This window comes from Nesoenas mayeri, assembly GCF_963082525.1.
Source record: "Nesoenas mayeri genome assembly, chromosome: Z".
Classification (NCBI taxonomy): Eukaryota; Metazoa; Chordata; class Aves; order Columbiformes; family Columbidae; genus Nesoenas; species Nesoenas mayeri.
Genome location: NC_137542.1, coordinates 41,705,910 through 41,720,708, shown reverse-complemented (window position 1 = coordinate 41,720,708; position 14,799 = coordinate 41,705,910). Strand labels below are relative to the sequence as shown.

Below are 14,799 nucleotides of genomic sequence, written 5' to 3'. Positions count from 1 at the left end.
CAATATTTTCCATTACTTTCGACAGGTTGCAAATCTAAACATAAAGACCACCTCTCCACACAACTAAGAGAAAAACTGGCACAACACATGACTTTGTATTCTACCTTCTAAGATGCCAGCTTAATTCAAATCTTCCACATGCAGTCTATGGTTCAAAAAATACTTCATTTTAGAGTCTCTTGAAAAATACAGGACTTAGGAAAGGTTACAGTTAACAGGATATTTGACTTTGACATCTCTGTTCAAACCCCTCCTCTAGTTTCTTTCCAAATCTGCTGCAAAATTAATTAGTGCTGCTGTTCTCTCTTTTTTCAAAGTACTCGTAACTGTGGGATTATTAGGTGCTTTTAAGGGGGGCAGCAGGATCTTCCTCCATTGCCAACCATATGTCTCAAGTTAGGTATATCCTCTTCAGTTTTTCTCAAATAGCTTCCTAAATCACTATCTCATACAGGAGTGAGAAAGAGGCAGCAGAAAGCCCCACAGAGAATTTGTTTAAGATGAGAAATACTTCTGGAGGAAAAAAAAAAACCAACCACACACCAAAATCAACAAACAAATAGCAAAAAACCCAACCACAAACCTAAACCAAGCAGATTCCACTGAGCCTCAAACAACATTTTCCCTTTCTGGTTCCTTAGTAAGACATTAGATACATTTTGCTATATGTTTATCCTGCCTATCTGAATGAAAAATTGAAATCCACAGAGATCAGTCATGATAAACTTTTTGTAGGACCATGATTATGGATATAGCATATCAGATTTTGATTTTATACAATCAAAAGTTCTTGGAATTGTACACAAGATGCATTATGTACAATAGTCAGAGCAACCCTAACTGCACTCTTAGGAGGCAACACTGAAGTATAGCAATGTTGTCAGTAACAGTATCAAGAGTACTTTTCACCTTTCTTTGGGAAGCTTTCATAATAGTATTGAATATATAATATGTATTTCATAATAATATTGAATATATAACATAATACTGGATGCCTAAGACTTTTCACAAAAGTAGAAAACCCCTTCATATCAGAAGCATGTTCTTTTAAGGCAAAAATTCCAAGTATCAGACCAATTAACATGGCTGGTTTTGCCCCTTCCGATGTCAAAGGAGAAGGTGCAGTAAGACACCCAGAGTCTGTGGGAATCACAAGAAATTTTGTAGCAGCTATAAGTAAGTCCTATGTGACAGGTTTGACACTGGTCATAGCTTTGCAGTCTCTACTACTTCACCCATACAGCACATGAAGCATTCGGGACTCATTCTTTGCTCAATTATCTCAACTAGAAAACAGAATCATTTGGTGGATTGGCAATTTTCTATTGAAGTATTTTTGTAGAGGAGATGGCTATGCAGATAGGATGAGTACTTTCTAAGATGGCAGTCTCAGCTCCTAGAGGTTCACAATCATAAACATTAACCGTAATGTCATATCAGCAATATAGTTCTGAATGCCAATTACACGTTGCGTAATGTGGCCAACCACAAAGAGAAAAAAGCTGAAGGGTAAAACTGGTCTCCTGAACAGTAGAGGGTGTAGAGTAAAGTAAATTTTCGTGTAACTTATAGTACAGACTCTTTCCTATTTCCACACATGGGGAGAGAGACACACACCAAAAGAAGCTATGCTTCTTCTAATAAAACAACTCATGCACATTCAAGGGCAAAAAAAACCAAACCAAAACAAAACCAGCTGGTTTTGCTTGTTAGTGTGAAAAGCCAGAATTTCAGCATTCAAACATACACATAAGGATGCAGCTGCAAAACAGGGCAAGTGCAGCAGCAATCTGTATAACGTTAGCTGTTATGAAGTGTAATTAAGCAAGTACAGGCTCTTAATTAGGCTTCTGTTTCATTGCTTCCTACCAAACCATGACGCAAGTCACAAGGCAATGATAAACCAGTTACTAGCCCTAAGTTTTCAATTCAATATCTCTTCAGTAATATTGTATGGCCATAATAGTACTGAAATCAAAAGCAACAGTCCAAGCTGAGTATTCAAGATCTCTGTTTTACTAATTCTGTTGCACCTTTAGCATTGAAGAAATGTCAGTGACCTAAATCTTGCCTCTAAATTAAACAAGTGTGTATCAAATACTTTCTGCAGATCCATGTAGTGTGGTTCTTCTGTAGTTTTCCAGTTTTGTAAAACAAGAGATAGGAGACAGATTAATTAATGTGCTACAAACCTTTAACCTTGGAAGGCTTACGATGTAAACACAGATTTTCCAATTACTTTTGAAATTCATACATCTCCTCATCATAAGAACTGTAAAACTTAAGTTGTTACAGAGGTCAGACTCGAGAAGTTTTGGGTTGCCTACAATATTCCAACATTTTATTTTTCGTAAAGCATAAGCAGTGTTTTTGGTATTCTCCAGTTAAACACTACTTCCTATGTTTTATTTGAAATTTGGATTTATTTGAAACTACAGTCTCAAAAGTATAGTTTCTGTTCCTTCCAATGTTCCAAATGTAAATAATCAATGCTGCCAACCCAAAGACCATGTGATAGTTTTACTTTTCCCTTAGGTATTATCTACCACAGTGCTATTTCAACTCCCTGTTCAACACTGAAACACTTTTTAGCTACCAAAAGCTGAAGCAAAAGATCACATTTCAGAGACCATTCTCAGAGGATGACCTCTTCAACTTGATCATACGTTCACTACATACACACCACATCTCTCTTGTTCTTTGACTTCATATGAAATAGTGAAAGAACCATTTATTTCACAAGGTCTAATTTAGATCGGTATGCAAAGGTTACATCTTGGAAGTACAAGGATAAATTAATATCTAATTAAAAACCAAAGAGCTTAAAAAACATTCTAAGCAGGCTCTCTACAATGTATTTATAGCCTGGATGTTCCAGGTACTTGTTAAACAAGCTTTTACTCTTCTACAAATATTTGTTTCCGATAATTAGGATACATATTCAAGATTTTTTCTTCTTTACAACTTTAATTTAAAGACACACAAGCTTTTCTTCACATTTGATAAGCACTCAGTGTGCCATAATGATTCTTCTATTAGCTCGACTGTTCTCATATTACCTCCAGCACTCATTTTCCTACTTTTAAAGAAAACTACTTTTTACTGTCCATTCAAATTTCTACTTTAAAATATGACAATTGTGATATATTATTTTTATTTTAGTTTTAACTTCGGTAAAATTTTGTAACTGAATTTTACTGACAAAGTGAAGTTTTCAAGATGCTTGGCAAAATTCATACTCAAAAAGGACACATAGACTTGACATGTAGACAACCCATGCATCACCATCACATCATCACTTCAAAACTTCAGCATCAGGACTAGAACCAAAAAGTCACTATGCTATCCTTAATACATTTGTTATACTCAGAAATTTGCAATAATTTTAAACACCTATTCATATTTCAAACTCTTGAACTTGGGGATGGTTTGAAGGCCTGGAAATAGTAACAGGACTCCAGAGTACAATCTTTCTCCCTTTCATGTTTTTTGGCTTTCTGTTGGATTTTTGTTGGTGTACTTTTTTTTGGTTTGCTTTTTTCCCCCCTCCTCTAAAAACTGAAAAGAAGTTTTCTAAAACTGTAAGCTTGATTCTTACCCATGGCAAAACAACTCAGTATTTCTAGTTGAAAAATAAAATTGAGGTTCATGTGATTCTCCCTGCTCCCTCTGGACATTAAGACAGGATTGAGATTGACTGAAAGTGTTCACTTTAGGAAACCAAGGCTACAGATTGCCAGCTTTTGCAAGGATATACCATGGAAAAATCTCACCATTTGCAGTTACAGCATACTACAACATGCTGTCCCTGAAGTCTTACACTGGAAGGAGACTGATCACCGTGTATTCATAAAATTCACAAAAAAATACAGTAAACCAGTAACATGACTATAACCAAACAGATAGCTATGTTCTGTCTACCATTCAGAGACAGTAATAGACTCATGTACCATGAATGGAAAACTATGTAATGCATCTTCAGTAATTTTAACCTACCTTCAAATTTCACTATCAATTATGTCCTGAACTTAAGAGAAAACATGAAGTAATAGGTATTATTTTCCTATAACAAGTTTATTTTTAAAACGATATAAATTCACCAAGCTACGCTAGATATCACCCTTGACTAACACAAACCTTTGATTTTTTAAAGTTATTCCCTTGCAGAATATGCAAAAACTGTACCTGTGTTGAACATTCCCAACATGAATAGCTTCTGGTGGAACTCTCCATGGACAGCTTACTCTTCCTCCGGGAAGACGTTTGAAATCAAACTGGCAGCAGATTTTTGGATCTGGACCACAAGTATGAGGAACATCATAGCTATAAAAAGGCATCATATGACAAAGGATATCTGTACTGGATCCCAAATCTGGAATTAAATACATAGAGCACACCTTTAAAATAAGCCCTTTCAGATTTGCCAAAACTAAATCAGTTCCATGTTCTTAATCTGAGAATTTTAAGAAAAACTTCAGATTAAGACAATTCCTTGCTCTGACTATCTATACCTGGAGTCTACCTTTGTATCCATCTTACATATAAAGAGGCTAAAAACAGAGATGCAACCAAAACTGGAATGTTCAGCACCAGCTGAGTGGGAGAGATAGGAACAAAATGTTACAGTTTTGTAACCCAGATAAATCTCTTGATTGCCAGAATTTTAGAGGTCAACAAAACACATATATCATACTTTTGAATGAACAAAACCAACCAAACGAACAACAAAACAACCAACCAAAAAACCCAAAAAACAAACAAAGAAACCAACCAAACAAAACCACCAACAATCACGAACCTGCCAAAACCACAAACCAAAAACCACCACCCTCATTAGTCCAACATTTGAATTGGTTGGCTTTAGCAATATCTTAATTTCTTGATCACATAGCTTCAATATATTAACAGTATGTGCTTCTAGATAGATTATGTGTGCTTATATGTAAAATTAGAGTTCTATGCACTTCAGAGACCATCTTTGCAATCCTAACTTCTCCATGTAGTCAGCCCTTTCCCTAAGTTTAACCCACTAGTAGCAAAGATCTACATATATTTTGTCAAGTCTCAACATAAGGTCTGTCAAAATTCAACTTAAAGACAACCTGAAGTTCTCATAGACCTTAAGAGAACATTAAGCTTATTTATCTGGTAAAACCACTAAATGCTGGTTACCTATTTCCAACACTAAAAACTTAAAAGTAATTTCATGCTGAAAAAAAAAAAGGAAGAATGCTGTAGATGTGCCACAGAATCTGGATTCTAAGTATGCCAACAATAAATATGAAGACACTCTTCAAAACCTTAACATCATAAGTCGTCACAGTTCCAATCCAGAACCTTTATTTAAAAACTCCTATTTTACTTCTGCTTATTACTAAAAAAGGTAATATTACATAAGCATATGCCTTTACTTTTCAACTACAGGAGTTCTCTTTCTCGACGTATTATCCCAGATGAGCATGCAGTGACCTTTGCTATGTGATCTGTTTTGAAAAGCTTTCTTTTGAAGGCCAAACACTAGAGCAAATCATACACGTGATTTATGTATGCAACTGTTCAGGAAAGAGGCCTGTCAATTAAGTGTTCTGTACATTGAGTGTCATACATCAACATTCAAAGTAAAATCTCCAAAGTGTCAGTTTCTTACAAATTCTTTTACAGTGGTATGTTTTCCTCAAGTGAAGTTTACTTGTGCAGTATATTGCTTTCTGCAAATACCTTCCTTCCTACAACTTCTGATTAAAAACACAGAGGAAGTTCAAAATCACCACCACCTTTAAATAGTAAGTACTAAATATGTTTGTCTGACCCTTTATTGATAAAGTGGTGATATACTATCTTACTTCAAAAACCAGAAAGACCAAAACCTCAACTACACATACATTCATCATACAGCTTATTAGAATGCTGGTACAATACAAGGCAAAACAAAATTTTCATATAGAAAAGTGCATTCATTTACAGGCACATCAGTTTGCTAAGGTGTAAACACTACATTAGTTAAGAAAACTTTCATATTCTGTATTGCCTAAAGATATCAAAAAAGCATTTGTATTTATTCTAAGAATAAAGCTTTAGATAATAATTTCATTGCAAGTTAAAATGGTGAAATATTTTTAATCTATTTTTCTTACTAAAGATAACCTACAAATTTCAAGTCCACAGAATGCTACTGTAAATAATGACATTATCTTGTCACACCAGCTGAGGAAAACTGGTTGCTTGAAATTTTTTTCCTTAGTAAGAACATAAGACAGATGTCTCCACCTTCAGATATTCACATTTTTTTCTTTTCTCTGTCTGAGAGAAATGTTCATTCTCCTCCACTTTATTTCCACACAGTAGGAATAGGAGGAAGAAAACAAAAGTGAGGAAAGGAAAAAGAATATTCCACCCCATTTAGCTTTTTTTTCTATATACTTGTAAGGAATGTGGGAGAAGGGAAATAAGCAAAAGTAAAAGCAAAAATGAAAGAGGAGAAACTGGGAACAGTGGCAATAATACAGTTTTTATATTTAACCCCTTCCTAACACACAGACACTCACATTCGCTTTCTGCTACTTAAAAAAAAAATCCAAAACTTTACCTAGATTAAAATTATTTTTAGCAGAACTACAAGTCTAAAATTTTCAAGCTTACAGTAAGTTTTCTAAATAACCTGTTCTGTAAAGATTTCCATAGCATTTATTCAAGTACTCTCCATATTTTTAACTGTGTAAATTAACAAAACAAAAAACCACATACCCCAGCTCTGTCTCCAAAAGAATTCTAGGGTCTTTTGTGCTGCAAAATGTTTTTTAACTGAGTAATGAATTCGCTGTATAAGCATATTGGAAAATCCTGTGCGTTTCAGAAGGTAGGCCATTGTTGGTGAATGCCCAAAAGGATCAACTGCCCAGCCAGACTTTGGTTTTACTCCTGTTTACATATAAAACAGTAAAAAGGAAAGAAAGTTTTACTCTTCACTCAATAAAAACTATACTAATATAATTCAAATCAGAGCACTAAAGTTAAAATTTCCAAGAAGATAAATTAAAATACAGCTGAATATTAAGCCTCCTGCAGAATACATCCTGGAATTAACAAGCTAGAATTAAACAGATAATTCATTAAAAACAAAACAAAACCAATCAAATGTGTTAGAGGCAAGGCATTCTGTGTAACTGCATAAAAACCTGATATTAGTACTCTACATTATTACAATATTTCAACTGTGTCTCAAACATCTTTACATAGAATCATAATGAAATACAGCTGCTTTTTCACTTTTAGTTGACAGATGTTACAGATGGAAAGGAAAGCTAAAAGAAAATGAACGGAGGGAGACTAATGTTGTAGCTTGTTAAATTTTAACTTTAATTTAAATAATCTTAACCTTTGTTGGATTTGGAACTAAATTTTCTTCTGATTTATTTGGTTGGAAATCATTAGAATCATGTTGACTAACATGTTTCCACTGAACTTCACACTAACAAGTAAAGAGGCTGTATCTAACTCTTATTTAACTGATTCTATAACATGGTTCCTTAGCCACATTTTTACTGTCTTACCAAAAAACAGTAGGGAATGCATTAACTTTTATAGGCCTTCTCTCCCCCCATCTATTAAATATGTCAAGCTTTGTCTATGGAAATTTTAATCTAAGAAAAATATAGTAAAAGAGCATTTCAAAATAATTTCAGTTAATTGGATCAAGTAATGTTAGCTTATTATCAAAATCACTGTAAAAATATTTTCTATATAAAAAGGGTTATCTCTACTTATGAAACTTTATCTGTACTCATAGAAGTAAACAAATAAACGAACACTCCCAAAGCCACCAAAACAGTTTGGTCAATGCTACTGCAGTCAGTAATTCCTCAAAGTTGCAAAAAAGAATGAGTTGGCTTTTTTTTTTTTTTTTTAAATATAGAAGATTCTAACATTACAATGGGTTTAGGTTTTATAACTAGTACTGCTACAAGAACTGCTACTAAATTTCATATTTATTTTTTGAAAGTCTTGCATATGAGACCCTAATGAATATACAGCCTCAAGTACAAATTAAAACACAGGAACAGAATATCAATTTTAAGTAATTTTAAGGCCTTTGTCATGATTTTCAAAAGACAGAAATGACAGTCTGAAACTGTCTGTGATACCAGAGGCATGGGACCTACAATTGAGCATTATCTAGTGTTATATTCTATTATGTTAATATACTATGCACACCTTTCATTGATTGAGACAAAATATTATGGCATAAAATCATTTAAATACACTTCATCCAAGAACTTCTAACTGCAAACAGTAATTGCAAATACCATATACAGTCCTATAGCTTCCAGTAAGTGGTCTGATTTAATGCTTCTGGAAAGCAGATTAAAGAGAGCCTTCTAAGCACCTCAGAAACACAAAAAAGCATTTTCTAGTTGACTTAATGTATTAACACACCTAAATTTTAGATCAAGCTACATACCAAGATTCTTTTCTAACCATTGATGTCCTTCTATCAGTTGGTCAATTAAAGCAAAATAATGAGAAGAGGCTTCATCAGGCATGACCCATCCTCCTGTTACTATTTCAAATTGTCCATCTTTCATTAACCTGAAAAATATGTAAATTTTGTTAAAAATCTTACATATAAAAATGCACTCTTAAAAAATCAATTTCCAAATATCCAATAGGTATTTACCAGGGAAAAGATGCCAAAATATAAATCGCTTGTGCTGCTTCCATCACTCGACTATATTTCTTTAACATGGAAATAATTAATAGATGAACAGTGAAATTTTTAATGTCTCTGTGTGACTAAAACTACTAGTTCTACTGCATGTGCCATAATATTTGACTTTTTTTTTTTTTCATCAGGAAGAAGGCTATTTCCTGCATAGATTAGAAAAATAAAAGTGTATGTGCCACAGTACTGGAGGCCAACTGAGCAAGATGCATAGGCATTGCACATTTCAAGCACTATTAATACCTCCCCACCATTCTTTTTATTGTTTTAGAAAGCTGATAGAGCTTCCAAGTTTATTCTATCTATAAAGTCTTCAGACCATTTCACTCATTGAAATGCCTTCTTGAAACCGACCACGGGATGATCCAGTCTCTCTCTATTAAGATGCCAGTGATTCCAGCCTCAGGTGATGCCTAAAGTTCAATAATGTAATTTCAGCACTTACATTGTACAATGCCATATAAACGTTAAATGAATTCAAGAACGGAATACAGTAAACTTACTAAAAATTAGTCACATTACAGATAATGTCCATAAGAGTAATGAAAACCATACAGCAAAAATTATCTCCAGTGTAGCTTCTGTAAGTCTTACAGCAGTTTAACCAATACCTGTCTCCCCTCAAGAAAGGTCATAGTTCCCTAGTGACTTATCCATGTACTGTTTATTTTGCTCCAAGGGATCTTTTTAATCTCAAAATCAACAGCTGTACTGTAATACTCAGGCATTGTACATGAATTTTCAATCGGTAGCTTTCTGTGTCATTCCCAAAATTCTGAGTACTACCTAACCTTTGCAGCTGTGAGATTCTCGTAGCCTTTAAGATGCAACTCATGCATCCTGAAAATGGTCATGAGGAGGCCATCACAGATAAGAGCCAAAAACTGTTGGATTTTGTCTTAAAGCAAAGTTAAAAAACAAATAAACAAACAAACAAACAACAAAAAAAAACAAACAAACCACAAAACCCAAACGAACAACAACAACAAAAAAAAACAAACCACACCTTTTCGAAAACTCCAAACTACATCCTTACTTCAAGTTTATCCAACCAGCACACTGTTGTCTTAATATCTAGGCAAACCTTTTATTTCTGTATTACATTTTGAGTTACAACTTTTAAAATACTCTACACCCATGGTCTCAGTTATGTACTACTTTACCATTTAAGCAGCTGCATATTTATAAAAACTACACATATATAAGAACAAAAAAAAAATCTCAATTAATAATTGTGTTGCAACTGAATAAAAATTACCCTATATAACTAGCTAATACGAAATATTGTTTTTATTTCATTGCCAAAACGTCAATGTGACTTCAAATGAAGTTTATAATCACAACGCCATTACAACTTGAATGACATTTTCATGGTTGTACAATGAAACTTGCAGTCATTTTTTTCAGCAACTCAGTAATTTGAATTCTCGTCTCTAAACGTATTTTTATCTTGTAACTGGAAAGAAAAAAAAAGCAGCCTCCAAAGAATCAGAACTCGAGTGGTCAATTATTCTAGCAATTCCACATCACAACAAGTGAAATCGCAAGTTTACAGTGTAGTCAGATACACAAAGTCTCAGACCATGCCATGTGGAAGATAAGAAATAGTTCAGTGTTCAAACCTTTTAACAGCATCCTTTTTTTGGATATCTATTCCATCCCACCATTTTGAGAAGTAAGAAATCTCAGACCATATAAATTTCCTTCGGTTGTCTTCTTGCAATTTTATAACCATGTTATTTAAGATATGCTGTGTCTGATCTCTGAAATAATCATCAAAAGTCTTCAGCCAACCTAACAAAAAGAAAATAAGAAATTTAAATTGCTTTCAACAGTCTTAAGAGACCTGCCTTCTTCCCACTTAAGTAATGCATTTTCTTAAAATGCTGTGGACAGTTCAATGTGCTAAAATCTCCAGGAGTTTCTTTTCACACAGTTTAAATGTTTTATTTCCTAAACATATAAAAATATGAAATCTATTTTTATGTTTAGAAAATACTTTCTAATTTGATAACAGAAAACACAGATTTAAAGAAAATGTGGATTTTTTTTTTCTCATCTAAGCAAAAATTAACTAGTTGAAAATGAAGATGTACATATCGATAAGCTGGTCTTCCTGATAACTTTCACTAGGTTTCCTCATCTCTCACATCAGGAGGACTGTAGCATCTACCAACAAATCATCATCCCAGCCCAAGCCCTAATCCCAACACACACAGCCCAACTCTCCCTAATCCTTCTCTCAATGTGTTATCTCTTCTTTCAAGTCATCAAGCTCTCCATCACTCTACTTTATGTAAAACAATTGAACAAAAATCCTTACTAGCAGCATCTTACACCTTCAGATTGAGGAGAAAATTAAGACCCACAAATGCAGGGGTGTCAAACTCATTTTCACTGGGGGCCACATCAGTCGGGCAGTTGCCTTCAAAGGGCAAATGTAGTTTTAGGGCTGTGTAAATGTAGGAGTAGCTACATTTTCAAGTGATTTTCTTATTTGCATTCAAAATGGGTCATAAAGCAGTGGAGACAACTTGCAACATCAACAATGCATTTGGCCCAGGAATTGCTAACGAATGTACAGTGCAGTGATGGTTCCAGAAGACATGAGCCTTGAAGATGAGGAGCGTAGCGGCCAGCCACCAGAAGTTGACAACTGAGAGCAATCACCGACGACTAACCTCTGACAACTACATGAGAAGTTGCTGAAGAATTTAACATAGACCCTTCTACAGTCCTTCAGTATTTGAAGCAAATTGGAAAGGTGAAAAAGCTCGATAAGCAGGTGCCTTATGAGCTGACCGAAAATTTAAGAAATCATCATTTTGAAGTGTCATTTTCTCTTATTCTATGTAACAAAAGCAAACCATTTCTCAATCGGATTGTGATGTGCAACAGAAGGCGGATTCTATACAACAACCACCAAAGACCAGCTCAGTGGTGGGACCAAGAAGAACCTCCAAAGCTCTTCCCAAAACCAAACTTGCACCAAAAAAAGTCACGGTCACTGCTTGGTGGTCTGCTGCCAGTCTGATCCACTGCAGCTTTCTGAATCCCAGCAAAACCACTACATCTGAGAAGGATGCTCAGCAAAACAATGAGATACACCAAAAACTGCAACATCTGCAGCCAGCACTGGTCAACAGAAAGGGCCCGATTCTTCAGGGTAACACCCAACCAACATTTCAAAAGTTGCATGAATTGGGCTACCGAAGTTTTGCTTCATCCATCATATTCACTTGACCTCTCGACAAGCGACTGCCACTTCTTCAAGCATCTTGACAACTTTTTGCAGGGAAAATGCTTCCACAACCAGCAGGATGCAGAAATTGCTTTCCAAGAGTTCATTGAGTCCTGAAGCACAGACTTTTGTGCTGCAGGAATGGACAAATTCATTTATCATTGGCAAAAATCTGTTGATTGTAATGGTTCTTATTTTGATTAATAACAATGTGTTTGAGCCTAGTTATAAAGATTTAAAATTCACGGTCCAAAACTACAATTACTTTTGCACCAACCTAACAAATGCAGAAAATTTCAGTATAATTATAATTATTCAGTTTAATAAAATAAAACCACTTTATTATAGAATAGTTTGAATACTTTTTCAGAAAGAATATACTATGCTTTATCTTAAGGATAAAAAATAAATTATGTTCTTCTTAAGTAGAAATGCAGAGCTAATGTAAATTGACAATATGCATTCTTCTCCAGTTCACATCCAATTGATAATTATATTTCAAATAAAGAATCTTGTCATTAGGAGTAACTACTGTAAACTGGAGCACTCTTACTTCCATTACACTACTTTCTGGTTGCACTCTCACTTTATAATAAACACCACATGTTTTCAAAAATCTACTCTCTTATTTTGCAAGTGAGGAAATAAAAATATAAAACTCCAGAGGAAAAGTTCTACCTCAATATATTAAAAAAAAATAAAAATTAGCAGATTCTGTACAGCTAGAACATTAGAGTCTAATCTATCTTAAAGCGGAAAGATAAATTTTTGTCAAGATAGTTAATATGAGGGATTAAAATTTAAATTTAAAACTTTCTTCAGAGGCATGGAAACAGTTTAACACAAGCAAGCTGAAAGTAGATTATTCTTACACAAAAGTTTCATTAAGACTGAAAACAGAAAAGCAACGAATAAGCAGTATTTATTATCCTTTTGTGCTGGTTTCAAGCAGCATTTGTTGTGATCTCTGCCTATTTCAAGTAAGTGCTTTCCTTTTAATGCACACTTTCAGCCGAATAATTGAGATCTCATAATCAATTAATCTTTTTCAATGCTTATATACTTTTCAACAAATCAAACAAATATTTTCCTGATATTTACATAAAAAGATCCACATGTAGCAGACTTTAAATTTACTGCTTTTTACCAGGGATTTCTTCTGCAAGAGACAATATCATGCTAACACACAACTAACAGAGGAAGGATGAACTACAGCCATCCTACATTTTTCCTATACAGAAATACATCATCACAATAAACTATTTTAGCATCTTTTCATATTGCAGCAATAAAAGCACACTTACATTGAATTAGTCTTAAACATTATTGAAAAACTTAGCAAACCAACCAAAATGAAGCAGCACAGAGCTAAATGAAAAAGCAGCTGGCAAAAGAACACAATATGATGTAGAAAGAGCGGTGTTACAATTAGAGATTGTTTTAATATATTCAGTTTATTAAGCTCTACCGAAAGGGTGTTACATGGAAACACACTGAACTTCACACACTTCAGAAAGTCCTAGAAATATTTACAACATTCACAAAATTAGTTGCAAGCCAAGAGAAAGCCCTCTGAAATTTAATTAGCATGTGTCAGCCTTCTTGCAATTAAATATACTTTTTTTCTGAATAGAGTATTTTCAGTTGGAAGGTGCATACAACAATCAGCTAGTCCAACTGCCTGACCACTTCATGGCTAATCAAAGCTAAAGCATGGTATTAAGGGCACTGGCCAAGTATCTCTCAAACACTGTCAGGCTTGGGTCACCAACCACCTCTCTAGGAAGCCTCTTCCAATATTGACTATGCTCTCAGTAAAGAAATGCTTTCTAATGTCCAGTCTAAACCTCTCTTGGCACAGCTTTGAGCCATTCCCAGATGTCCTATGCCTGGATCCCAGGGAGAAGAGATCAGCATCTCTCTCTCCACGTCCCCTTCTCAGGAAGCTGTAGAGAGCAATGAGGTCACCTCTCAGCCTCCTTTTCTCCAAACTAGACAAGCCCAGAGTCCTCAGCTGCTCTTCACAGGACATGTCATGTAAGGACCTTCACATCTTCCTTGTATCATGGGTTCCAGAACCACACACAGTGTTCAAGGTGAGGCCGCACCAAGGTCGAATCCAGGGGACAGTCCCCTCTTCCGAGCTCTGGCTGTGCTGTGTTTGATGCCCCCAGGACGGGGTTTGCCTCTGGGCTGCCAGGGCACACACTGCTGACTCACACTGAGCTGCTGTCAGCCAGCACCCCAGGGCCCGCTCTGCAGGGCTGCTTCCCAGACACTGCTCTCCCAGTTTACACCTGTGACTGGTGTCACTCCATCCCAGGTGCTGTGTCATTTGTTCTTTTTAAAATTTCATGCCATTTATAGCTCTTAACCCCATGACTTACAGAGGCTGTCCAATTTTGCACAGAGGAATAAAGATTGAAAAAAAAAAAAAAAAAAAATCAAAAGCCAAACAGAACAAGGAATAAGTAATTTACAGTTCCTAGCCCTAAGTCTGCTACTAAAGACTACCATGCTAAATTTAATATTTCACATCTCAGTCCTTCATGTCACATAAGAATTTAGTAAAACTTAAGTTCATTCTTGTGCTTATCCACAAACTAAGAATTTATTCCCAAGCTGAAAGAAAAGATTTCCCAGTGTGTTTGGATCAGGAAAATTTTAACATATATACAGTTTACACAGGGGAAAAGTGCAATAGTTTAAAGCTACAAATACCAAAACGAAGTAGTTCAATATAAGCAAAAACACACTTATTGCTTCAAATCTACATAAGGATCTTTGACAATATAAAAATGTAAACAAGACAAAATATAATACTGACTTTAATGGCATT

The 14,799-nt window shown here is 34.9% G+C and overlaps 1 protein-coding gene across 1 annotated transcript in view; it reads right to left on the bottom strand.

Moving 5' to 3' along the window:
- Window positions 1-14,799, bottom strand: part of MAN2A1 (mannosidase alpha class 2A member 1) — a gene marked incomplete at its 3' end in the record, with an annotated part of 106,902 nt that overhangs the window by 64,286 nt on the left and 27,817 nt on the right. Inside the window, exons 4-7 of the mRNA XM_080362024.1 lie at window positions 10,342-10,513; window positions 8,459-8,586; window positions 6,745-6,918; window positions 4,186-4,372 (exon numbers count right to left, since the gene is read on the bottom strand). Coding sequence (XP_080218150.1) covers window positions 4,186-4,372; window positions 6,745-6,918; window positions 8,459-8,586; window positions 10,342-10,513 — 661 coding nt within the window. The remainder of the gene's footprint in view (window positions 1-4,185; window positions 4,373-6,744; window positions 6,919-8,458; window positions 8,587-10,341; window positions 10,514-14,799) is intronic.